The sequence below is a fragment of the Drosophila simulans genome, chromosome X (genome assembly GCF_016746395.2).
Source record: "Drosophila simulans strain w501 chromosome X, Prin_Dsim_3.1, whole genome shotgun sequence".
Lineage (NCBI taxonomy): Eukaryota > Metazoa > Arthropoda > Insecta > Diptera > Drosophilidae > Drosophila > Drosophila simulans.
In genome coordinates this window covers 1,147,387-1,172,138 of record NC_052525.2, presented here as the reverse complement: position 1 = coordinate 1,172,138, position 24,752 = coordinate 1,147,387, and the positions used below count along the sequence as shown (strand labels likewise).

Genomic DNA, 24,752 nt, shown 5'->3' with positions numbered 1-24,752 from the left:
AACGAACGAACTCGGCATGGCCGATGTCGTTGCCTCTCGGTTGGGCTGGCTGTTCCCAGAACTGGGACAACATCAGCACTAGCTTGTGACGAAATCGGCTGGGGCGACCATGCGGTCTCGATCTTCGATCTGCTTTCGGACCAGCAATGCCCACTTCGCATACGGAATTGGACTTGAATTTGATTGACTGAAATTGAATAATCCGAGCCACGCGATTGGATAATTTCTTGAAATTTTGCATACGAACTTGCAGGCGCAAGTTGGCGTCCGTTTTGCTGGACGTCTGTTTCACTTTTCGCTGTTGCTGCAGTGACGCGGGCAAATCCAAAATTAGCAAAGCAAACAACACACGGAGAAAGTGAATGGCCGAATAAAGTAAAAGCAGCGGCGGAGAAAGGGTGGCGGAGAAAGGGGAGAGAGCGGGAGCGGACAGGTGCCGCAGCCAACGCCTTATCACCTCGCTGGCGGAGATCTCTAAAAGATGGAGATACAATTTAGCACTTAGCACCCACGTGACGAAATGCCAGATCGATATATGCAATTTGGCCACAATGGCATTGACTTTTTGTCTTAAACTATCATTTTTGTGTTGTTTGATCTTGGTAACTGGCTCCCCAGCCAACTAACATAGCATTGTCAGTTGGTTGGTCGGTGCAGTTGGTTCTATAAGTTAGAGCTTCGTATGCTATAGCCACCTAAGGGTATTAGGGTATTTGGCCTGCGACCTGGGTAGTTGACCAATTTTATTTTGCACATCCACGGCGCATTATAGCAATTCACTTTTTGCGCGATGCTCCATAGCTCCATAGTTCCATAGCTCCAAGCCGAGCCCCACTCCATTCTCCCGAGCATTTGGCCGTGTCATGTCAAGAGTTATGGGCTTCGTAATTTTTCTGAGTTTTCGTTTATATATTTTTGGTTGTTTTAGTTCGGTTTCCTTTGGCGCTTTGTTGTTTGCCGTGTCGCAATGCGAGTGTGCGCAAAAGGCAAAGTCAAAGCGCATGCGCTCCAAATGTGAAGCACCTGGCCAAACCCTACCCCTAGTTCCACCTATGTACCTTACCCATCCCAAAACAACTTAAGTGAGGCATAAGGCATGCGGCTCGAGCTGAGCTTAGCAAACTAAAACCGCAGACGAATGTGTCGCGTCAGCGTTAAATTGTGTCAAATGTTGTCACACACAAAAAGGCAGCCTCAGCCTCCCTTTTTGCGGCGAGGCGGTAAACACCGTTGTGTGCAAATGGCAAATGTTACAAATAACCAAAAATCGTTTTAATTATTTCGAGCAAAACGTGCCAAGCGCAAAATGAGCCCAAAGTTTGTGGCCTGTGTGGCCCTGTTGAGAAACTAGGTTTAACTGCGTCTTTATATTTGTAGCAGGAATCGTGAGACAAGACAGAACTCTCATGTTTTGCAAACCCAATGGATTTTCCTTTTCCCCATTCCGCCCGGTCCACTTGAAGTCCGGAGGGATCAGAGCGATCGAGTGGCAGCGATGGGAACCACTGGAGCCCGAGTTTATTGAGGCCCATCGACGGTCTTCGATCGTTGATCGTTGAGCGTTGATCGGCGATATACAGACCATGGCTGGCCGCGCTCCCAGTGCGTGAGTTTTATTATGCAAGCGGAGCGGAGCAGAGCAGAGACCACATGGTAATAAAAACCAAACCAATCTTAGTCCGCAACATTGCGGGGCGCAGCAGCAGAAAGCCAGAGAAAATCGAACCAATCGAATTTGTCAATGGGGCAAAGAAGCTGGCCGAAGTGAAATGCCCGTGCGCCAGAAGAAACCCGTCTGCATCCGCGGCAGACTGCTGCTTACCTGTTCACCTTCCCTGGCCAGAGCCATGCTCCGTCTTATCATAGTTCGCAGTGTACTTGGTCAAGGCAAGCCAGCCACTTTTAACCGGCGATCAAGCGATTTGATGGGAGCTCGGCGCTCAGCGGTCACCACGATCGGCCTCGCGTCGCGCTCGGAATCCCTCCCAAAAATGTCTTCTAAGCCAAATCGATTTTTAATTGACACTTCGGCGCCAGAGCGCTGCACCTTGCCTTGCCCAAGGCAGTACTAAAAGAACCAGCCAACTAGCAATGCTAATCAATCGAGATGAGGCCTCGTTGTTATTAGGTGCTAAAATCGTTCAATCTGCACCAAAATAGTTTAACTCAATGCAAGCTTGCCGTATGGTTACTATTTCAAATGTTATTGCAGTACATATAACAGTCTAGTATAGTACGAGTATCGGCACATGACGTGCATTAACATGCCTTTTTAAATTGCTTTGTGTTAAGTGTGTTTTTACAATGAACCAATTTATGTAATGGCTCCAAGCGAGCCTAATAGATGGTATCGTATCGTATCGTATTTGTGAGGCCAGCAAGTTGGAGCGCCGAATCTAGGCTATGAAATGTAAGTTTATGCCATGCATTTCAAATGGGATTAAATGGATGCATCTAATCAAAGCACTCAGCATCCAGTGTTTTCTAGCTGCGACTTCTAAAGAGCCAAGTCGCCGCAGCAAAAGCAGAAGCAGAAGAAGCAAAAGCGGTAGTAGCAACATAAGCCGCAGCAGCTGCGGCAGCGGCGGCGGCAGCAGCAGCAGCGAAGTTGGCCAAGACGACTTTCGGCCGGGTTCAGTACGCTGCGAACGCTCATTGAAAATGGTCTGCAGGCCGCGCATGCGATTGAGACCGAAAACGAACCAAACCGAGTCCGCTATCTATCCATATCGATACCGACACAGAAGCCAAGCGACAGTCGCGTGTTCGCGTTTTGCTTCGATTTAATTTCGGTTTTTCCTTCCCCCATTTTTTTTTTAACAGTGTGGTGTGCTGTGCTCCGTGTGCATTGAAAGTTTGACGCCTCTGAAGTTGTGAAAAAGCGTCTCGATTCGATTTAAATTTGGACTTTTAGGAGTGCGCGGCGAACGTGAGCGAGCGAGCGGTCGAAAATTGAAAATGTAATTGAAAATAGTTGGCTACTGCTGGTCCGCTGGTGACAGACAGGTTGTTGGTGTTGCACAGGTGGTGCAAGCAGCAAACAAAAGACTTAGGCAACGAACTCACGATCCACGATTCGAATAGGCTGCACCGCAGCAACGACCTTGGCACAAGGGCACTGCAAAGGGGATTTCGATTGCATGTGCAACGAATGGGATCGAATAGGATCTAATGGCTGTCATTAAGACATGAACTATATGTTACGCAGCCTATAGCTTCTACCAGGCAGTTCATAGAATTTAGTTTAGAAGTAGTAGTGGGATTTAAGGAAGCGTAGTACAAATGACGAGAGCAAGACACAAACCAATTACCCGTAATATGGCAGTGCTCTAATTAAATTGCATAGCCCATACCCAAATAGACATAAGACACTGCGCAACGAGGGGCAGTCCAAGAAGGGGAATAATGAAATAACTGGTGGTAAAATAATGCCAACGAAAAAACAGACAACATAATTGCAGCGACACTTTTCATAACTATTATAGCAGCTAAAAAGCAATTCAAAAATTAAGCGAAGGCATGTAAAGTGCTTTAATATTTATTATTACTGTCGTTGTTTTTTCGGCAATCCGCTGGTGAAAGTGTTCATAAAAAGGGAAACAACAGGCCACCGAGCCAAACAACTTGACAAACAAAGTGAAGAGGGGCAGCGAACGAGCAATAATAAAAACAATAATTAAGCATCTGCCAAGGCAAGAAATCAATCGACTGAGTAAAAGTGCCAATAAACGAGTCAAACAGATCCAAATAGGCCCAAACCCGATGGCGTATTCGAATCCAAATCCGAGCCCGAATGCGAAGCCAAACCAAACCAAACCCAATCCCAAAGTCCGAGTGTAGCCAAAGCCAAAACCAAAGCCAGTTGGCCAAGTTAGCCGCCTCGCCAGCGACTTGGTTCAGTTTCGGGGCTAGTTACTTGTTACTGGCTTTTCCTGGCCGCCCAAAACAACATTCACTTGTCATATGCAGTTGGCTTAAGTAGAATCCACCATCCAGGTCCACTCGTCCGACTGGCAAAACGAGGAAAACCGCAATGGCCAGGAGCCCATAAGGCACATGGCAGCCGAGTAAAAGTGCTGTGGAAGCTGCGGACTTCAGACCATGGAGCTGTGATGCATCTGCCGCCTAACTGACTGACTAATCGGCTGATTTGGAGAGAGAGCAGCGCTTTCTCAACTCAAATTCAGAGCCAAGAGCCGGAAATGGCAGCAAGTTGTGCCAGGCAGCCACAGAGGTGACCTTCACAGTCGCCCACTGTTAATCCAAGCCGGGTGCCAGGTAGAACCAGATGAGAATCCAGATCACCTCACATTTGTCATGTGGCAAAATGCAGGCAAAGAGGATTTGGACTGCAGGCAGCACTTAAAAGTCTAAAGAAACTGAAAAACATTAGCCTGGCAATGATTTGAAACCCTAAAGTAGGCGACCTAAATATTAATATGGTCGATTAAATCAATGGATTCGGATTAAGATGCAAATCTAGATCATGAATACTCCTTCTTGTCTATTGACCCACAAAGAGTATTCCTCCCAGATAACAATTCCACGTAGTAGTGCCTCCCTTCGAGCGTACTTATCGAGCTTCTGGAGGCCATTAAGATTAATGACTAGTTAATCAACCGGACCTTTCTTGGCCAGCTTCGAGCAAGGCTAAGTGCTCGCTGCTCTTGATTAAGCCAAACTAATGAAGCGAATGCTTGGCCCAAAGACAATTGTCTTGTGTTTTTGTGGGGACCACTGTTTCCCCTTTTTTCTTGCGATTGTCTCTGTAAATTGCTGTGTGATTGCTGGCCACCGGGTAATGAGGTGACTGTAAAAGACGTTAAAGTTCACGGTTAAGCCCATTTGAGCCAAGGGCTTGGGAGAAAAATGTGTGTGGACAAATTTGATCCTATGTTTTCAGGGACTTTGATCCTGAGACATTTAATTTGGGTGTCACTCTACGATAGCCAACTAGGTAGCACGTATAAAGTTCTGACTTAGACTTATGGACAGAATTCTTCTACTAATCATACAACTAATTATTTTAAAAAGCTTTTTCAAGAACTATAACCTCAAATGACAAAATTCCAGTCAAGTTGACCCTTTGGTGGGATCGCAAATTGAATTGTCTGGCCAGACGTCGAGTTTCATTTGCCAGGGGAGTAGCCATTATTCAACACTTCCTACAGCTGCTATTCCACCCCGGATCAGGGCCTTTAGCTCGGACTTTTGACAAGCTTCCGCGTCAGCAAGCAGAGTGTCGGTGTTAATAACTATCATATGGCAACATGAAATGTCAAGAAAGTGGAAATGGAAAATGGAAACGGAAAATGCTTTCAAATCGACTCAATTGGGCATATATATGTCCCAGGGACTAGGTTATTGTGCAGATAATAACATTAATAGGCGTCTGAGATTACTTAACACACATTTAATTGTTACCAAACACACAGAGCGCAGTTGCTCTGGTTTTAATCCGCTTCAGTGACGTCGTCGTCATCGTCATCGTCATCATCATCATAATCGGCTTGGCATGGCTTGGCTAGGCTACTGCGGTTGCTTTTGCTGAATTGGAAATGCACTCACCAAAGATTGGCTCACATTTCGTGTGCCTGCCGCCACAATGGCAACAAATTATTTGCGTTTTGATTATACGTCCCATACACACGCAAAAAGTCACGCACAAATGCATTCCCCTCCCCCTTTTCTATGCAAAACGAAATTGCGTATGCGCCATGTAGTGCAAGGGAACAGTCGCGATTTGTTTTTATTTGGAGCATAATGACAGAGTTTATTAGTCATCGACCTTTAAACTAAGCTAATGCCAATAGGTCATGTGGTATTTCACATATATATACTCTTTCGGTCTCATTAAATCAACATATACCGAGTGTCCACATTTGGAACTCAGCTCAGAGTTATCCACTCGGCGCAGATCTCAACCAGCGGCATTCCGCAGATACCTCAAGATGCCATTCCGATCTCCTTTGCTAACGCATTTGATTCATTCAATCCCGTCTGCAGTTGACTCCATTTATCGCTCATTTAGAATGCCTGGCACGTAGCCGCAGTTTAGTTCAGTTGAGCTTAGTTCAGTTCAGTTAGAGCGGCATACCTTGGCCATAACTATCTTGGCTTGTTTTCGACCAGATTACCTAACAGTTCATTTCGCTAACGGCTTCGCTGCTGGACAACCTCGTCAACGTCTTGTCTCGTCATCGCTTTCTACGGCTCTCATTTAATTTATGATTTAACTACGGCAATTAAGTGAAAATTAAACGCTCCGATAGGTTCGATAGATGGAGTACCGAAGTGTCCTCCCTCCCCGCGGTCCCCTCCACCAGTGGTAATCCAAGGAAACTGTCATAATTTGGACAAGATCTTCGCCACAGGCTGCAACTCCATTTTAATGTCCATCCATTTGCATTTCCATTTCCATTTGCCTCGCCAACGGCTCTTGCATCACTCTCATCCTGATCGGAGGACCCGACCACTCCGCTCCGGTTGCGCAATCCTCGAAAATCTTAGCAAAATATGGTCATTCGCACTCCACTATTTAACAAGTGTTTTCTGATTGGGGGTTACGTCTTGTTTTCGATCTCCGTTGGTTTAATAAATTTGTACACTTGTCCACATATTTGTCGCTGTCTTTGAGCACTATTTTCATCAATTTTTTCCACTTTCGTTGTCGCTGTCGGCTTTTGACGAAAATTTGTCATGCATTTCATTTGATTTCTTTGTGAGTCGCCTATTATTTCCCCATTCTCCTTTTCCTGGGCGGAAACTTTGTCTCCGGCAGTCGCGATCTGTGATCTGTGATCTGCGATTCGGATTGTGAAAAAAGCCGTACACACGGCCACCCGATTATTACCATCGTTGATGGACGGTGATGAAGCTACCGAACTGGCAGTGGTCAGTAGCTCGTTGGCTAATGTGTGGTTGATATGGTTGAATGCTCGGTCGGTGGGTCAATCAGTCAGTCAGTTATCGGGAAGTCAAAAGAGAGGGAGTAAGAAAGCGAAAGGTGTCATATGTGAGTTTTGGACAAGCTCATTATCTAGAGATATAAGTGCAAAATCGAAAGGGGGATCCTAGATCAGAAATTAAGGAGTCTGTTCCAACTGTTTACAGTATAGGTGTAGTTATTGAAGGAGATGTGCCATTTTGGGGATATATTTGTAAGGATAGTAGACATCCGCCCCCAATTTTCACACGTTTCTCCTTGCAGTGCTCGACCTGCTTTCCCAGGATGCTCCGTGAGTGCCTGGCGCTGATCGCCCTCCTACAGCTGGGGGGCGTGACGCGAGCCCTGCCCACTATCCAGGGCGGGAATGCGCGGCAGCAGTTGGACAAGAGTTTCTTCCAGCCGCCGGAGATCGAGCAGACGATCGACGAGGTGCAAAAGATCCTGGCCAACGATCCGGCCTTGCCTAGGCTGACGCGGTGAGTGATCATTGGAGCTGCGACTGGTCAATGAAGGTGCGATTCTAATAACCCCAATCTTCGCAGTGGCGAGATCGAGGAGCTGTACGAAAAAGTGACCCGCGAGGAATACGAGAAAAGCCTGGAGGCAGGCGACATGAGCCGAGCGGACAGCATGCGAGCCCTCATGCTAGTCCTGCCCTTCAACACGGACAACAACACGGAGGAGAATCTGCAGGAGCTGTACACGCGTCCTCCGGTGACTCGCGTCATCGACGCCTACACGCCGCCGGATCCGGTGAAGTTTCTTACCGCGGATCCCAGTGCGCTGCCAAGAAGTACAGTGCCTGGAGGCAATCCTGCGGTGGCAGCCACCACCTACAAGCCAGCCTACAGCTTGCTCCATAGCCAGGCGAATCCTCTCCACCAGCAGTTCAGACCCATGCCGCAGGCCACAACCTACCATCCGCCAGCGCCGCCGCCGGTGGTTTATCAGGACTTCAAACCGGTTACTGCGGCCTCACAGCCTTCAGCTAATCCCGCTGCTGCACCGTCAGCCGCCCGATTCAGCTCCCACTACAGTGCAAAGAATGCTCAGTTCCTGAGGAAACCCAAACCCTCCGAGGGAGGAGGTGGCTCTGTCAGCAGTACGGTGAAGCCGGTGGCGGACATCCTCGAAAGCCTGGGCATTGTGTCGGGCGGTAAAAGCGATTCTGCCCACAAGAGGTATGCGTTGGACGACTATTACCCCGCGGAAAGCGCTCCCCAGCCGTCGGTGGTAGCGGTGGCAGATCTACGGGGTCTCCAAGGGGCTCGAATCCGACCGGAGGCCTACTCAAACTTCAAGCCCCTGAATATTGGCGAAGAGCTGCGCGTGAAGCCCGAAGTCGAAGGTTACCTGACCCGCTTTGGGATTGTCCGGAAGGCTCCAAAAGCACTAAAGAAGGAGGCAAAGCCCACGGAGGAACCAACTGGTGCTCACACGGAACTGTCCACGGCTACGGCCCGTTTGCCGCCCACGGGAAACGCGGAGTTGGCCAAGCTCTTGGAAAATCTGCAGGAACTTGAGCGCCTTCAATCGCAGCCTAAGAGAAAGACTCCAAAGAGCACCACAACCAGCACCACTACTACCACAACAAGCACCACCACTACTACCACACCTGCTCCAGTGCCGCTTATCACCCACGGGGAACCTCTACTCATTGAGGCCAAGAAGCCGCGCAGGCGAATCGATCCGAACATAGACCTTAACTTTGCCAACGGGGGAAACCACCAGTCCACGCCTACAGGTTCCGATGAGCTGTCCAAGTTGTTGCAAAATCTCCAGGAACTGGAAAAGCTTAAGATCAATCCAGAAAATGTTATTAAGGCAGCCAGTCCGGGCGTCCAATCGTTGAGCAGTCGTTTCTCCACCACAAGCACAACCACCAGCACCACCACCACCCCCTCGCCTTCCCAGAACGAAGCACGAGAGCTGCAGCGAATCCTTAAACAGCTCCAGCAGTTGGAGCAATCCAGCAGAACCACAACGAGCACAACCAGCACCACCGCAAAGCCATTGAGAAATCAGGCTCTGGGCTTGGGAGTGGGACAAGGCAACTCTCTAGGTGCTGCTGATCTTCTCCAGCTGCAGCGCCTCTTGAGCGACGATCGGGAGTTGGAGAAGTTATACGAGCAGGCCAGGAACAGCAAAAAGAAACAGCACCCGAAAACGACTACAACGTCCACCTCCACCACATCAAGTACAACAACGAGTACAACCACGACGCCCAGGCCCACGCCCTCAGTGGATCATGCTCAGTTTGAGGCACTGATTACACGTGTCCAGCAGTTGGAGCAACTGCAACAGCCCACAACACAGCCTAATTTCCTCACAAGAAACGTGGCTGGTTCCAGGCCGGTAATTAGCTTGCCTAGCAACGATTATGCCCACCTGCAGGAACTATCGCCGACCTCAGCTTCCCTCCTTCCTGGCGGAGGAACTGTAGAGATCTCCACGGCTGCTTCCACCACCAAGCAGAGACCCTTGAGCCACTTTGAAAGGAGCAATGGGCTGCTTCGGGAAGAGGTGCATCCACAGGACTACGTGCAGTTGCAAAAGCTGTTGAGCAAAGTCCAGGAGCTAGAGAGAGTACAACTCCAAACGGAACACGTGACGCATCCCCATTCGCAGCTGGTCACCGCGGCCTCGATCCGCAGTCCTAATGTAAAAACAGTCAATGGAGCTCATATCGTCTATGCTCAGCCAGCCAGGGATCAGGTGGTGGAGCTGGAACCAGAGCTTAAACTGGATTTGCCCGTCTACGAGAAGCCTGTAACCATGGCCACGCCTTCCCAATCTTCCAGCGAGGAGCTCCGGGAACTGGCAATGAGCCAGCCCGCCCATCCGCAGCGTGGATCCTCAGCAGACTTTGGCCAGTTCCAGCAGTTTTTCGGTAGCCTAGAGGACACAGGCGAGCGCCAGAGCTATCAGCACATGCAGCCAATCTATAAGACAGTGCAGAACCAACCACCGACCACGCCAGCTGCTCCTCGTTTCGTGCCCGCAAGGAGGGCTCCCACTACGCCCAGCTCGGGACCCCGAAAGGCGGATCTGGAGGAGCTGCAGAAACTGCTCTACAACACCCAACAGCTGCAGAAGCTAGGCGTCGCTCTGCCCCACGAGCTGTCGCAGCAGCTCGAAAGCCAGCTGCAGGCTACCTCGTCCTCCACTTCATCCACCACCACCACGACTAGCACCACTCCGGCTCCCGCTCAAGTGCATGACACCTCCTCGCCGGCTGTATTTTCGCTCACCACTAGCCGTCCGAGGGTGCGTCCAATCCCGGAAGCCAAACCCACCACGGAGAGCAGCCTCCAGCTGCCCGTTTTCAGTGCCACCAAAATTATTGAAGCAGCCATTAAGCGAGCGGCCAACAGGATTGGTGTAAGCACTGAACTAGCGCCCAAACAGGCACTGCCCAGTGATTTGGCCAAGGGACTGGGCGTGGGCAGTGGCTTCCGGCGGCGCAGCGATGAGGGCGACGCCGGGGATTTGAATGAGGGCGACGAGAGAGAGGGTGAGCTCGATGGCGACCTCATGGCAGAGTTCAGTGAGTTTAATTACCAGCTGGCGAAGCCGGAGCCCGAGGCACCCAAGGAAAAAAGGGATGACTCCAAAAGCAATCTCAGCGAGCTGCAGCGCCTAATCAGCAATCTCCAAGAACTGCAACAGCTCAATGTGAGCTTGGATCAGGTAACAACAGCGACGTCGAGTCCGAGGCCCAATCCAGACGCCGCCTATCTGCAGTCCCTTCAGAGTGGCCAAGATGAGACTCTGAAAGCAAGGCGTCAAAGCGTGGAAAATGTCACCACCGAGAGTGGCAAGCAGAAAGATGGCGATGATCCGCCAGCACCCACCCAGTCCCCCACCAAGATTAGTCTGAGTCTGGGCTTAGACGACATCGATGGAGACACCAAAGGAGCAGTTGGAGAGGACGAAAGCAGCAGCACTAGTACCACTACCACCACGGAGGAGCCCCGGAACGGATCTCTCGACGACTTGGCGGACTCATTTGGACCTGATCCTGTCAGCGAGGAACCACCGCCGCCCAAAAAGAAGAATGGATTTTACTTCCTGGCCGACTGGAACTCGTTCCTTGAAGTGGGTGACGGCGATGACCAGGTGGTGGTTCGACTCAGTCCCAAGATCGGGGATCCGCGCCTATTTCTGCCCGTTAAGATTCCCTCGTAGGAGGATCCAGCGGACCGGCTAACTGTACATATGTTTCCTCCCAATTTCGTCGTCCTCTTCCAAGCGTTATCGTAATGTGTGTGTATTTATTGTAGTCACTGTCCTCTCAATCTGCGTGCCCCGCGGATAAGGGATCCGCAATCCGGGGACTCATAGTCGTAAGTCCGGCCTAGGATGTAAGAGTCAATCACTGAGTGCGAGGGCAAGCAAAAAGTCGTGGTTAATGCTATGTATATGTGTAACTAAGCTCTTGAAATAAAGATATATCTATATAGTTAAAGATTGTCAAGCCTTCGTGGGGAACAGCACCTGCTACTAATCGGGTACTCACCTAACTCAACTATGAATGGCAATCTTATCGTTTATATACTTTTTAAACATCAACAAACCAATGTTTATTCACAACAAGAAGAATAATTACAATAATATTACCCAGTTAACAAACAGCACACTAAAGACAACCAACTACATCTATAAGCTACTCACTATCATCCATATAAACAAGTTTACATATTCATTTCAATTTAACAAGCTTCTCCATCATGGGCACTGGAGCCACGGCTCTAGTAATCCGGCTACCACCACTTCGTAGAAAGTGACGCGTCGAGCTTGAACCACCGCCAATAAGTACATGGCTCCGGGTGGCCGACTGAGTGGCAAGCGTAGGGATAGTAACTGCAAGACCTCCCCATCTCCGCTCTTAGCTTCTTCGGCCGGTGCGGGGAAACGGGCAAAGTCCACGAATCCTTGCACACCGCGGTAGATAAGCACTCTTATACGGCAGCATCCCTCCATAAATGCTAGCAGCGTCTCATCTCGTACCCGCAATGATGTCAGATGGCGTGCCCCATGCTCCCCTGCCAGCGATTGAAAGAGCGATCCATTTGCATGATGCAGTTGGATGTGGGCGGCTGGAGCAGTGGAGGGCGTGGTGGGCGGAGGACCGTCTTTTGGTGTCACCACGGTCAGCCGGGCGTAAAGAAGTCGGGGACGGTTTGCTGGCCCCACAGCGAGGCGAAGTGTTTGAACGGGTCTCCAGTCGACTTCTGGTACCGGCACACGCTGCTCATTTCTATCCGAAGAGGAGGCAGCAGGTCCCTCATGGTCTTCCTCTTGCCCTTGAAGCTCTCCTTTAAGGTTTCTTAGTCTCTGAATCACAGCATGCAGCTTCTCATCATCCCCCGAGCCATTTTCTTCGTTGGCCAGCATGAGCACATCCAGCAGCGTTTGCTCCAGAACTTGCTCCTGGAAGCCAGAATCGTTTCCACTCGAAACCCCTCGCAACTCCTGCAATGTGGGCCAGATAAGCTGGGCACTCCGTGCGGCCAAAACTCTTGCCGGCGTGTTTGGCAGTGGAAGAGTCTCTGTATCTAGACGTCGGCGCAAGGATCGCAATTGGCGCATCAACTCCAGAAAATCCTCCACGAGGTGCTCGTCGAATAGGTCGCTTTCTGGAATACTTAGCTGGGTAATGTTTACCTCCGCTTGCAACCGGAATTCCAAGGTGTCCAGCAGACGCCTTCGCATTCTGTCCATCTCCGAAGGACTCAGTTCCTGTTTATCCTCTTGCCACTTTGATCCGAGCTGAGACTTGATGCTGGGACGCTGCAGATACTTAAAAGCTTGCTGGTAACTAGGATTAGGAAGTGGCTGGTTTTTAAGCTGTTCATATTGATCTTTAAGATTCCTTAAGGTGTCCGCTGATAGTTCCATGTGCTCAGTGCTCTTCGTTTTGTTCAGTTTCCAGCTCAGCAGAATGGGCTTCACTGCACTGCAATTCAAGCTTGGCTCGTTCTGATCATCCTGCAACTCGTAGCTGGTCATAAAAGCAAAGTCCTGGTTAGAGCTCGTGTTTCCCACTCGTAAAGCAACTGCGTCGTCCACGGGTCCGCTCTTGAAGGCTCCGGATCGATCGAATAAAGATCCATTCCAGCGGTGGATGCGGGTCCAGCATCCTCGCTCGTTGATCAGGAGATAACTAATGCCCCCGGGTGCCTCCAAAGCAAATACTCGGCGAATATTCTCCTGATCAATTTCCTGATTTAAATAAAATCTCCTCCGCAGCTTCTGAACTTTGTAAGGCAGGAGAATCCTTACCAAACCCTCGCAGAACTCCCGGTAACTCTCTTCTGCAGTTTGTCGACGTGGTCGCAGCTCATCACCCTGCTTCACCTGCAGTTTCTTTACGCGCCAGTTTCCGCTTATTTCCTGCTGCTCCCGACCTCTTGCCCATAAGCTTCCTTCGTACCAATCCCTAAAGTCGAATCCATTGATATTCTGATGCGCTCTCAAAAACGGAGCATGCAGGGTGTCGAAATATAGCGGCGACTGCAGCAGCACTGGATCTTCGCCCAAAACTGCCACATCGCTTATGTTTAGACCAAGAACCGGAGCAGATACCTCCAGGGGTCCGGTGACAAAAATGTTAGACAACAATAAAGGTGTATCCACTTGCTGCTCTCGCAAAGGGTTAATCTGAGGATGAAATTGAGTGATAGGGGTTATTTGAGTATATAGTGTCATATTTAACTCACCATTAAAGTATTGGTATACTCCTCTGGTAGATTGTAACCATTTACAGTGCCCCTCACCACCAGCTGACCATCTAGGAGCAAATCATCTGCCTGTAGGGGATCGCTTAACTGTTGCTCCGTGAAGCGGGTGACAACCAGTGAGAGATTAACTTGGTTAAGCTCCTCTACCTCCAAGAAATTACCGTCCAGCGATCCCTTTGCAAACGCAACTGAAATGCGAATATGATTAAATGGAACTATAAAGTGAAGAATCTTTTACTCACTCTTAGGCACTTGGAAATCGCGATCGACACGAATAGTGTCCAGGAGCCACTGGCTTACATTGCATCCGTTGAGCAGCTCGCCCGACAGTACAAGGCGATCTGCCTCAAGATGATCCATTTGAACATCAGCCGCAAAGTGAACAGGTGTTTCCAAACGTATCTCCCCCTGTGAATCTACGTAGATTAGATTCTCTAGAAACTGTTCTAGGTTGCGTCCATTGAAGAACTTGATGTGTGCTCCATCTTCAATGCGAAGACGGCCTGTGAAAGTCTTGTGACCATGCAAGTGTATGCCATGCTGCTCCTTGAAGATTAGCTGATCAAAGAGTTCCTGAACGGGCTCACGGCTGCGATTTTTCAAGTGGCCCAAAACCACTAGGCGTTGTAGCGCCTTTTTTGGAAGTTCAACGACTCCCCGATGCACGAAGCCTCCTGCATTTGGATCCCAGCGGAGCAGTTTCTGCAGATCAGCAGGAATGTCCGGATCTCCGTTTACTTGACCATTTAGCTGCAGGTCCTCCACAAAGATGCGTCCCTGAATGCGGACATTTCTAGTGAGGTGTAGCGGAGTTAATTTGTTGGCCATGTTATTGAAGGGAATCCCATTCAGCGCAGCCAGATGAAGCTCTTTAGTGGTAACAGGAGCCAGGAAGCTTTTGGTGCCCTCGATTAGCACCTCGTGCGTGTCGGAGCGCGGCACAATGTCATCCAGCAGTTCTGGGAGCAGGCGCTCGTTAAAGCTGCCCAGGACTTGGAGGTTCTGCTGGAACTGGGGAGATTCTTTCAGAACCCAACGCGTCCTTAGTTCGTTCGGCCTATCCAGCCAAACGACTTGCCTCTGAAGTTCGTGGAAGGCTTGCATGTTCAAGGTTTCAGCTGCTTGCACCGAACCGTTGACGGCGATGCGCTCAACTTGGATGCGACCCTGAAGGATCAGCAGCGGGAGCTCGTCCAGCTGGTGCAGAAAATCCAGCAGAAGGTCTGCCTTAATGCCCTGCAGCTGGTTCGCCTGCACACCCTGGGGAAGAATCAGCTCCTGCACGTGCACTTCACCCGACCAAGTCCAAGGTTGCTCCTGTAGAATACGGCTCAGGCTTCGTCCATTGAGTAGTCCATTGCCAGCGACATCATAGTTAACCTGTGCTTGCCCTGCCGCCAGACGACTAAAGTTAGCTTTGCCTAGATGGAGCGGTTCATGAAGCAGCTGGTAGCCACTTGACAGCGGCACCTTGTTTAAGATGTTTTCAACTTGTAGCCGGGTGAAATTTGGGGCATGTCCAACAAACCGAAGGCGGGTGTGGGGAGAACTCAGTGGAAATGGGCTATCTAGTCGAAGACTTTCGGAGAGTAGTTCCTCTAGGCGAACTCCGTCGTATGAGGACTCTTTCCCAAGCTCCAACTGATGAAAGTAAACATACCCTCCCAGTTGGGTCAGATTCGAAAGCGTTTGTGGCGTGTGCTTGGTAACAAAGTCATTGAGGGAAATTCCACTGAGCTGATTATCTGCGATATGAGCATCCACTGGCAGAAGCAGCTGGTCAACCCGCTTTTGTCCATTTATCTGCAGTTCTTGGGCGGAATTCGGCGAACGCTGAACGAGATCTCCTAGCAGAGAACCAAAGCTGTCGTTATCCAGCTTTTCAAGCAGCCGCAAAGGGCCGCGCACAAGAAGCTGTTCGAAATGGCAGTCAGCACTGATAACACGTGACTCCAGCAAAGTGGGATTTAAAGGTGCCTCCTCAAACTGCCTTCCCTGGGCGCTGCCATTGAGCTGCTTGGTGATATGGACTTAGTAATGAGAGCCAGTGAACAGCTATTGAAGTACGTACCTCCAATTCTTCAGAAACCTCCAAATGTGAGAAGGTAACCAATCCCGGCCATTCCTGGGAATCACTGAGAGTAATGACATCTTCCGGGTATACGCCGTTGATGGTTCCCGTCGTGTCCACGGCACTTGCAGCTATTAATGATAAGAAATCTTAGAAGGAAGTTCCTCTTTTCCGTTTAAGATACTCACAAAGCGTTTGCGTAAACTCCTTCGGCGCCTGGACAACACTCGTCTCATTTCCCTGCGACCAGAGATAGTCTCCTGGAAAGCTAAGATCGTTCAGAGAGTGCAAACTCAGTACATCTTCGAAAATGACCGGCTGTAGAATGACAAAGATTGAATTATCAATTGAAAAGACTGCCGAAGGATCCACTTACTCCCTCTACATGTAACTGCGAAAGCTTAACAGGCTGATGACGCCACACCAGATCTTGAAGCAGCTTGTCCCACTCCATTTCGTTTATAAAAATGCTGTCCAAATCCGTAGCCATCTTCAGAGTTTCGTATGATTCTGCACCGTGGACTGGGACGAGCTCCAATTTAGGAGCTTCCAAAAGTTCCAATTGCTGAACATTGAGGGTTCCCAGGGGCAAGTCAAGGGAGCCATTACGGATATAGAAAGTCGCATGGTTGAGCTGCTCCAAGTTAAGTTCCACAGATTCAACGGCTTCTACATCCAGCTGCTCGTAGTGAAAGTTGAACAGCGTCTCTGGCTGGCGTTTAGATCGCCTAGAACTCATTTCCCCGTCCAACAGAAGTATCTGCTGAAGCAGCGAGCTTATATCCACAACAGCATCCGCTCCCGTCCAGCGAGCTTCGTTAACGAAAAGTTCCTCAATGGTTCCACCCTCGCTGACAACCAGTGGAGTTGATAGCTCCTCGATGTTCTGACTCTCAGACTTCTCCTCTACCAAGAGCTCTTCAGCCAGCTGTATTAGCTCTTCCTGTTCGTGCACCCAATCCTGCATGAATTTTCGGATCTCCAGCAGGTCTTGTGTCTCCGAATTCCTAGCCAGCAATTGAGTTTCCAGCACAAAAATGCCCGTACGAGCCTCTTTCCTGGGCACCACGACCAGCGGCGGCTGATTCGGCGAGCGGCGGAGCAGGACAGCTCCTGAAATGCCAGCCTCACGATCCTGATCCAACATGCATCCCGCCCCATAGGCAGTACCACAAGGAGGCGGCAAGCCCGCCTCAAACGCCTCACCGTTCCAAACCAAAACTTCCAAGACGAGCAGTGAGTGTGTGTCAAAGGCAACCCGATGCTGGACGAGCAGGAGTAGGTCGTCTCTGTAGCTGCGCACGGGGATGGGAAGGTAGTGGTCTACAAATCCAAAGTTCTGGCCGAGAATAGTGCGTGGCACAAGCAGACCCTGCACGTAGACAAGGATCTGCGGCATTATTCCACCCAGCGCAAGGTAGCTGCGTCCGCCCATTTGGAAGGCAGTGACGCCGGCCACCTCGGGGGCAGCAACTTGTTGGCGCAAGTGCAGCGGTTGCCCCTTCGAAGTGCAGGCGTATATCAGAACCTTGTCCCACTGACCCACTGCCAGGAGCAGTTCCCTCCCTGTATCGAGAATGGCCAGGTTGGAGATCGTCTCTGTCATTTGCACACGTTGTGCGATCCAGAACTCCTCCGCCTCGAGATCATAGACGTAGATATTAAGCGTGTGATTTGCTACGAGAGCGAGGTAATCTTGTCCCTCCAAGTTGAAGGCTCTAATCTCGGTCACATGAGAGCCAATCGTCCAGTGCCAGATGGGTTTTAGCCCAAGACTGGGCTCCAATCGCATCCAGATAAGCTGATTCTGGGAAGCCATCACCAGCAAACCCTCCTGCATATGCACCCTTCTGTTCCAGCGATCTATTCCCAGCATGGCGGTGATGGGAAAGGGGTGGACATAGGACTGCAACGGAGTGAATTCCTCTGAAAGAACCAGGAGGCCCTCCTGCTGCTGACCCACTAAGTAAACGCTTCCATTGGCCTGCAGGGTCAGCCAGCGATCCACATCCGTCGGCATGCTGTAGTTGAGCAACTCCTCAATGCGACCCAGGATGAGCATGTCGCGGGTGCGCCTCTTGGACAGCTCCAGGCGCTGTAGCTGTTCCAGATCCACGGTCTGCGATGACGAGTGCGACTCCACCACATTGGCTTCCTGTACAGTTGCGCCCAGCAGCTCGTGACGGGACTTGGACACCTGAGCCGGGCTGTCCTTACTGCTGCCCCTTGCCTTGAGCAAAGCTTCCAACTGGAGGACCTCTTGGTTCTGTCCCTGGTGAGCCACCGCCTGCTGAATCTCCTGGCGAATGGCGGAGGCGCTGCTCAGCGAGCTGTGGTCCACCACCACTTTGGAGGCCTTGCCAGGCGGCGCTTGCCCCGCCTGCTGGGTCCACGTGGGTGCCACCACCACTCCTGGCTGGGATCGGCTATGAGTGTTGATTGAAAAAGAAAACCAAGTTCTCGAATTTACTCACTGGTGCTCCATCGTCGTATTCCAGAGCTTTTTCTAGTTCGCCTCGCAGCTTTGCCACCTCGGCCTTTTGGTTGGCGAACGGACGCGGGGGGGCACTGGCTATCAATGCTGGCCAGAGCAGCAGGTGCCAAATTAGCATTTTGCACACAGTTAATTGACAAAAAACCAAACACGTGAGGCAGAAATGTAAAGAAAAAACTTTAAACCGTTTACCGTTTTAAAACGGCGCTGCCGGATCGCCAGAAAAGTTAGTCGCGACACGCTCCGCAGAAGTGCTGCCAGAGCGGAGCAGTTCGGGTATCTGGTCACCTTGCCTTTATCAATTTCTGGTCTGGTTATCAACTTCCCTCATTTTCATTCGTGTTTTGAATTTGCTGCGAGCGGACGCGTTTTTTGTGTGAAGGCGATTGCGCGGCGCGCGTTTTCGCATCTTACAAACGCTCGAGTGCAACAAATCGGGGGAGTTGGCCCACAGTGATCGGCCGCTCGGAAATGGGCTTTTGCTGAAGAAAAGTGAGTCCTTGGGAATAACGGTAAATGTGTTTTTTGTGCAAGTTGGTGGCTCCATTTTTTTTTTAAGTGCGCGGCGTTTTGCTTTTTGGGCGTGTGCCAAAATCATTGCTGCTGGAAAAAGGGAGCAAAAAGGAGTTGCAGGAGAACGAGAGAGTGTGACGGAGTGAGAGAGAGCGAAAGAAAGAGGCGCAGAGAGCCTGCAAGCAATTCCCGTTTTACCGGGGTTGCGATTAATGCACCTTTTGTGTTTATATTGTGCTGCGAATTTCCATTATCTGGGCGTCCGCTTTTCGGCCACTATTACCGTTATCTAGGCCCAGCTCCTGTTTACCGTTACTGTGTGAGTGTGAAAAATCAATAAAATTCCCTGTGCGTGCGCCCAAGTGTGACTCTGTGTGTGTGTCCAGCAGCCGGCTGACGTTGCTCTCTCTTTCCATCACTTCCTCCCTCTCACTTGCTTCCCTAGTAACTGTTCCTGCATCAACAACAACAACAGCAAGGGCAACAGCAACGCAGCTGCTATTAATTTTGTTGTCAAAAAACGAACAAATTGCGTGAGTTAGCTAAGCTCGCGTGTTTAATTAGTTTAAAGTAACGCTAATGAAACTCGGCCAGCTCGCTGTTATTGTCTTACCATTAACCGCTGCAAACATACGAACGAGCGAACAAAAACAAAAGCAGCAATATTAATGGGGCGAAGGTAAACAAAGTGCGCGAATAAAAACAGAAACAAATCCGGTGAAGCTGTGGGTGAAGTAGAAGATGAGAACTAACTTCTAATTGCATAAATGACACTCGCACTCCTCCCCCCGCCCCAGCCCTTCCCCTATCTCACTGATGCCCTAATCCAGTTTGTTTTGCTTTTCTTCTTCGTTCTGCTCGCACTCCTTCCTTCGTGTACTTTTTGGGGAATCAGGGAACTTTGGGGAGTGACTCACTCACGTTTCTCGCCGAGTGTCATAAGCGTGACTCACGGCCATGACCCCGTCCAAATGTGGCTGCCCTCCCACTCGCGCCTCCTTTAAGTGCGTCCTTGAGAAACAAATCTCTCTCGAGTGGGCACTTAACATGCGAGGAAGAGATGGAGTGAGCGAGAGAGAGGGAGGGTGAGAAGGGAGCGACTTAAATTCCTTTTTGGCGCCCATGCCGTCACTTTGGGGCGTGGCCAGTACCCCCTGGCGATGAGCTCACCAACAGCAACAACAACAACAACAACAAACGCGCATTTCCCCGGGCAGAAATCCCGCGAACAGCGCAGCGTGGATAAAAGCGATGATGCAGGAGACGGAGGAGCAGGCGAGGCGCACGAACTTGACATTGAACTGCGCTCGGGATTATGATCCGCTCGGAGACTTCTCCTCGATCCGCGTTCTTTGGAATCCAGAGCCCGCACATCATATCACGATTTCGCGTCATCGTTCTCGCTTTTGGTGCTCAAATTCGGATCGTACCCAAACAGTTCCGAATACATCAGTGCTCACATTTGAAAAAGACATGAATAACTTATAAATGCTCAAGCAATTCCTAAGCTTGAATCACTCACTGTACCCACCATCACAGACAAGATCTTCAGGGCATTCAAGAATCCTTGTGGCCGAGTCCAATAAGAGACGCTGCCGCCAGCTGGCTGTCGGTGTGGATTGTCAGCAGCCTTCCTAAACAAAAAAAAAAACAGGCCGCAAAGCTGGGAAGCCAGATCTTAAAGAGGTTGGTGCCCTTTTTGGGCTGCGCCTGCGCACAAAATTCCTCTGCGTCCTCTTCGATCTGCGCCTCCCGATCTTCCTTCATGTCCAGCGCGTGCGTGGCGTTACGCTGTGCTGGTATGGTGGGAACGGAGGCAGGAGTTCTCGTGGAGCAGGGGTAGTAAACCTGCCTCCAATGTCGAATCCCACATCGAAGGCGAAGCTAATTTATCGCTCCGAATGTGCTGTTTTTTTTTGCTTTTCTTTATGCGAACTTCTCAATTTTAAAAGAGAAGAAGAATTGTAAGATTGCCATTTTTAGGTGTTTGTTTATCGGCTCGTTGACAACACGCGAAACAATTCGCAAGTCTGATTCGCTGGCGTTCCAGGGAATTCGGAGCCGAAATCTGAGATTTCTTGTACAAGAACCCCAATGTTTTGCCCAACTCTCGCATTCCCGCTCTTGCTTACTCAGCCAAAAGTCCGAAACTCTCGGATGGGAACCAAATCTGATATAAATAATTACACATTTTTTGGTTGTTTGATTCATGCATAGAACCGTTTGTTCTCTCAGCCCATTCTTCTCGATCGGTTTCTCTTTTGTTCAAAGCTTCAGATCGTTTCCCCGCCAAAGGTCTTCAAGCACACCTCGCACCAAATCGGCTCGAATTAGCATTAATGGCCTGGCGACGTCAATTAAACTCCGCTCGGTTCTTGATTGTTCCACCGCTAACGGTTTCCGAAAACTCTGAGACTAGCCGATGGCACATGGCTGGCGCTGCTGCTGCCTCGATTCATAAAGTTTATTGCTCCAAATTTGCCAAATCTACCATGAAATCTCTGGCCGAGCAGCAATTGATGGGACGTGCCCAAAGGGGGATGGCACATGGGCGCTCCGTACTCCGTACAAACCAAACGTCAGTGAGGAGAAGTGGAATCGCAATTGGAGCAGCAGAGCAAATCGATCGCCCATCGTACAAATTGCAATTGAGGGTATTTAGTGATGAGATGCCATGCGAACGTAGTATAGCGGGCAGATTGCTTTATTAACCCAATTGAAACTCATGCAAATTGCGCCTGGAGGTTGGGATCAGCCTGAGATCATCTTCTAATTGCGGCCTCGGAGGTGAGGAAATTTGGTATTCCCATAAACTTGGCTAGACACCTATGCTCTTTCATTGCATAAATGCAAACTTTTGAATCTCCCCCCCAGTAAGTTCAGATGCAAAATCACCCTTTTGCCCCACATCCTCCGTCCCCCATTTCATCGGGGAGAAGCCCTATGACGACCAGACACTCAGACACCCAGACATTCAGACTGGCAGCCAGTGACATGTGTGCATGTAGTAACTACGGGTAACTACAAAATGCACTCGACAGTCTCTACCGCTGTTGTCTCAATTAATTTCGCATTCAAATTGCCGGCAATTGAAACTAGGCAAAACTGATTTCATTAATTGCGCACTTTTCTCCCGATATCCGTCGTACTCTAGGGTATTCTGTCTGCAGGCCTCTCTTCCATGCTGGGTAACCTGAGAATGTTGCTATTCTATATTGACTATATATTGTGGCACACATAGAATTACTCATTTCCAAAACAAATAAAGTCGAATTTTCTATTTCCAAATCTGGGGCCGAAGACGACAGGCAGGCAGTCAGGCAAGCACATTTGTCATAATTTTCTAGGGCGCTTTCGTTCTTCGGTTTATTTATATGTTTTCCAGCAATTAAGTTAAAGTTCTTTATTAATGCCATGGGATGCCAAAAGCGAATAGAAAGTGGAGATAATTTTAGATCATGCGCTTGAAAACATGATTTGACAGCAGAGTTCCGAGTGTTCAGACGTCGAGAAAAGTATTGTATGTTCCTGCTCCGGTTCAATAAATGGACGCATAAGAGGAGACAGGGACCTCAGAGTGCAATCGATACGACTTCAGCGACAGTCGACAGCCCCTTGCCAGCTCCCAACCATTCGTGGTTCCACCATTCCCGCTCCATTTTCATTTCCATGCTGCTCATCTCGAGTGCCTGGGCAGAAGTAGAAGCAGGAAGCGAACTAAATATAAATCCAAGTCATGGCCAGGCCACCATATGTGGGTTGTGGCATGCTCGCAGAAGGCGGAGGCGGATAGTCCCTACAAGGCGAAGATGCTGGTCCCGGTTCTCCGACTCACTCGCAGTACCAAAGGCCGCACGACGGTGGGAGGGGTGGGTAGGATGTCCATTAAATGATTGCCACGATCTATTAGCAGACGAGGACGAGGGAGGATCGGATCGAATCGGATCGACAGATGGTTAAAAATAGAGAAGGGCCAGCCGGCAGACGAGCCGCTCGCTTTCGGAATCTTGATTTGCGTCTGCCGCTGAAAGGAGGCAGAGCGCCAGGCAATTGCACGAAAATCCCAAATGGAGGGATCGAGACTCCCAGTTTCTGTAACCAAACGAAATTGAAGGTCTTTGCACTGGGAGAAAGCGGAGAGCCATTTATTTGTCCATTAAAAGTCTTTCGACTAACTTTAATCTGAATTTGAGATTATTTTTTGCAGTGCTTTGATGTTCTCTGATATGTTCTACTACGAATGTCGATTGAATGCCCCGATATGCAAAACGTAATCTGAGTACGGATGGCAGGGGCCACAATGGTGTGCGTGTTCGATGGTTCTTAATAATTGATATCGAAGTACAGAATGATCGATGGCGAATAATAGCAGGGTAGCAGCCATTAGAGTCCTTCAAAACGTCCATCGGCAATCGTTTTTGACCGCAATTACTAATTGCTAACTTATGTATAATGATGCTCTGAATTGCTATAGCTTTAAATCAAATTCTTTGAATCCAACGAAAGAATGCTCCGAATTTGAGTGTTATCCAGCGTGCTTTACTCACCACTGCCTTTATCGGATTCGCAAATATTTGCTCATTTCGCAATGTGGGGATAGCTACGCGAAGGGGCTGAAAGCCTCTTATCGCTGCCCAATGTTTGTGCGGCCAGCAGGCCTCCACATATTTGAGATTCGCATTTTTGGTCCGCGCCTTGCATGTTTCTTGCTGCAGAGGCTTTGTCCCCACCTCGGGCTTTCCTTGCCCGCCTTTGGCATTGGCCCTAAAGCTGCGCTAATGAGCGGCAGGTGGGGCGGCGGGGGTTTGGCCAAAGGGCGTGTCATTGACACGGAGCAGCAAGGGCTCAAGCAGGATGCAGCTCCGAACTCCGTCTGAGCTGAACGGGCGTCTGAACAAGCCCAATGACCTTTCAGCAGCCAACCAGCCGCCCCGTTGCACGGCTGCGTTCCCCATTTCGAGGGGTAGGTGGATGCACATGGCCAGATGCGGGTCGATAGAGGGTCCATGTCTGCATCTAGAGTGCAAGTCGGCTGTTTTGACAACCATCTAGCTATGGAGCATCAAAACAAAACCAATTTCTTCGTAACACATATTTCACAATGAAGATTTCAAGAGCAGCATGTGTTTGTTAGCTAGTTGATTTGTCAAAGAATTCTCTTCAAATGCCAATGTATGAAAGTGCTCCAATCAATAAGCCGAGCACCATTAGTTGTGCGTTTGCATGAGGGGCCGAAGTTGTGCAGTTCCGACTGTAATAACAATCGAGAGAAGTGGGGACTCCAGACGTAGCAGACACACGATCATTTGGGGTAGGACTGGCACCACATCCACATCCACTTCTGAGTTTTTGTCCAAATTGAATTGCCACTGATTGATCTAGATGTCCATTATATCTGCAACTGCTGCTGTGTTTTGCTTTTTGCTTTGACTGCTTTGTTGGGCCGGGTATTCTGTTTACTTTGGAGATGCTGTCTTGCCGGCAGCACTTTCCCTGCGAGGGAGGGGGGGAACCCATCCGGAGACAAAGGCACTCAGCACTTGAAGATCGTCGCCAGATCTGCGTTCGAACTGAATGCTTAATCGATTGAGACTCGAGTGGGTCATTGAGTGGGGGTATCGCATAAGTGAGTGGTGCGGGTTGGAGTGTGCTCCGTTTCTGGTGGGACCGATTGACTGAGAAGTGCCCAAAAGTATGCCATAGAATCCATATTCTGTACTTTTTTTGAAAACAGCTTTAAACGCTTGTACGTCGAGTGACTTAAAGTGAAAAGAAAGAAGCCCAGCGAAATATAAACTCATGCATTCACTGCCCTTCTACTTGCAGTTGGACAACCCTTCCTGCCACATTGCAAGCCAAAGTTATTGGTTACCTGTAGAGACTGCCATTGGACGACTCGGAGCCCCAACGAAGGTAAGTTAACCCGCGTGGAGCACAGACAAACGAGTGAAACATGCACCTCCCTCAGCATGGAACGCAATG

At 49.7% G+C, this 24,752-nt stretch overlaps 2 protein-coding genes across 2 annotated transcripts; one reads left to right on the top strand and one right to left on the bottom strand.

The window, feature by feature from the left end:
• The first annotated feature begins 7,210 nt into the window (after window positions 1–7,210).
• LOC6724854 (mucin-5AC) lies at window positions 7,211–11,417 on the top strand. Its single transcript, XM_016173146.3, has 2 exons — window positions 7,211–7,425; window positions 7,492–11,417. Exons 1-2 carry the CDS (start codon window positions 7,232–7,234, stop codon window positions 11,135–11,137), a joined length of 3,840 nt encoding a protein of 1,279 aa, XP_016037643.1. The 5' UTR covers window positions 7,211–7,231; the 3' UTR covers window positions 11,138–11,417.
• Window positions 11,418–11,504: 87 nt separating this feature from the next.
• On the bottom strand, window positions 11,505–18,482 carry LOC6724855. The gene is made up of 7 exons (XM_039297139.2): window positions 18,238–18,482; window positions 16,140–18,179; window positions 15,952–16,081; window positions 15,764–15,894; window positions 13,935–15,705; window positions 13,672–13,880; window positions 11,505–13,612 (listed from the first exon to the last, which is right to left on the bottom strand). Exons 1-7 carry the CDS (start codon window positions 18,373–18,375, stop codon window positions 11,678–11,680), a joined length of 6,354 nt encoding a protein of 2,117 aa, XP_039153073.1. The 5' UTR covers window positions 18,376–18,482; the 3' UTR covers window positions 11,505–11,677.
• Between the last annotated feature and the right edge of the window lie 6,270 nt (window positions 18,483–24,752).

What these genes read in the sequence shown, in the direction of transcription:
- LOC6724854 (XM_016173146.3), top strand. Translation starts at nt 7,232, where the DNA reads ATGCTCCGTGAGTGCCTGGCGCTGATCGCCCTCCTACAGCTGGGGGGC. An exon ending in GCCTTGCCTAGGCTGACGCG is followed by an intron (nt 7,426 to 7,491) that starts GTGAGTGATCAT and finishes CAATCTTCGCAG; the next exon opens with TGGCGAGATCGAGGAGCTGT.
- LOC6724855 (XM_039297139.2), bottom strand. Translation starts at nt 18,375, where the DNA reads ATGCTAATTTGGCACCTGCTGCTCTGGCCAGCATTGATAGCCAGTGCC. An exon ending in CGCAGTTACATGTAGAGGGA is followed by an intron (nt 16,082 to 16,139) that starts GTAAGTGGATCC and finishes GTCATTCTACAG; the next exon opens with CCGGTCATTTTCGAAGATGT. An exon ending in GGAGTTTACGCAAACGCTTT is followed by an intron (nt 15,895 to 15,951) that starts GTGAGTATCTTA and finishes TATCATTAATAG; the next exon opens with CTGCAAGTGCCGTGGACACG.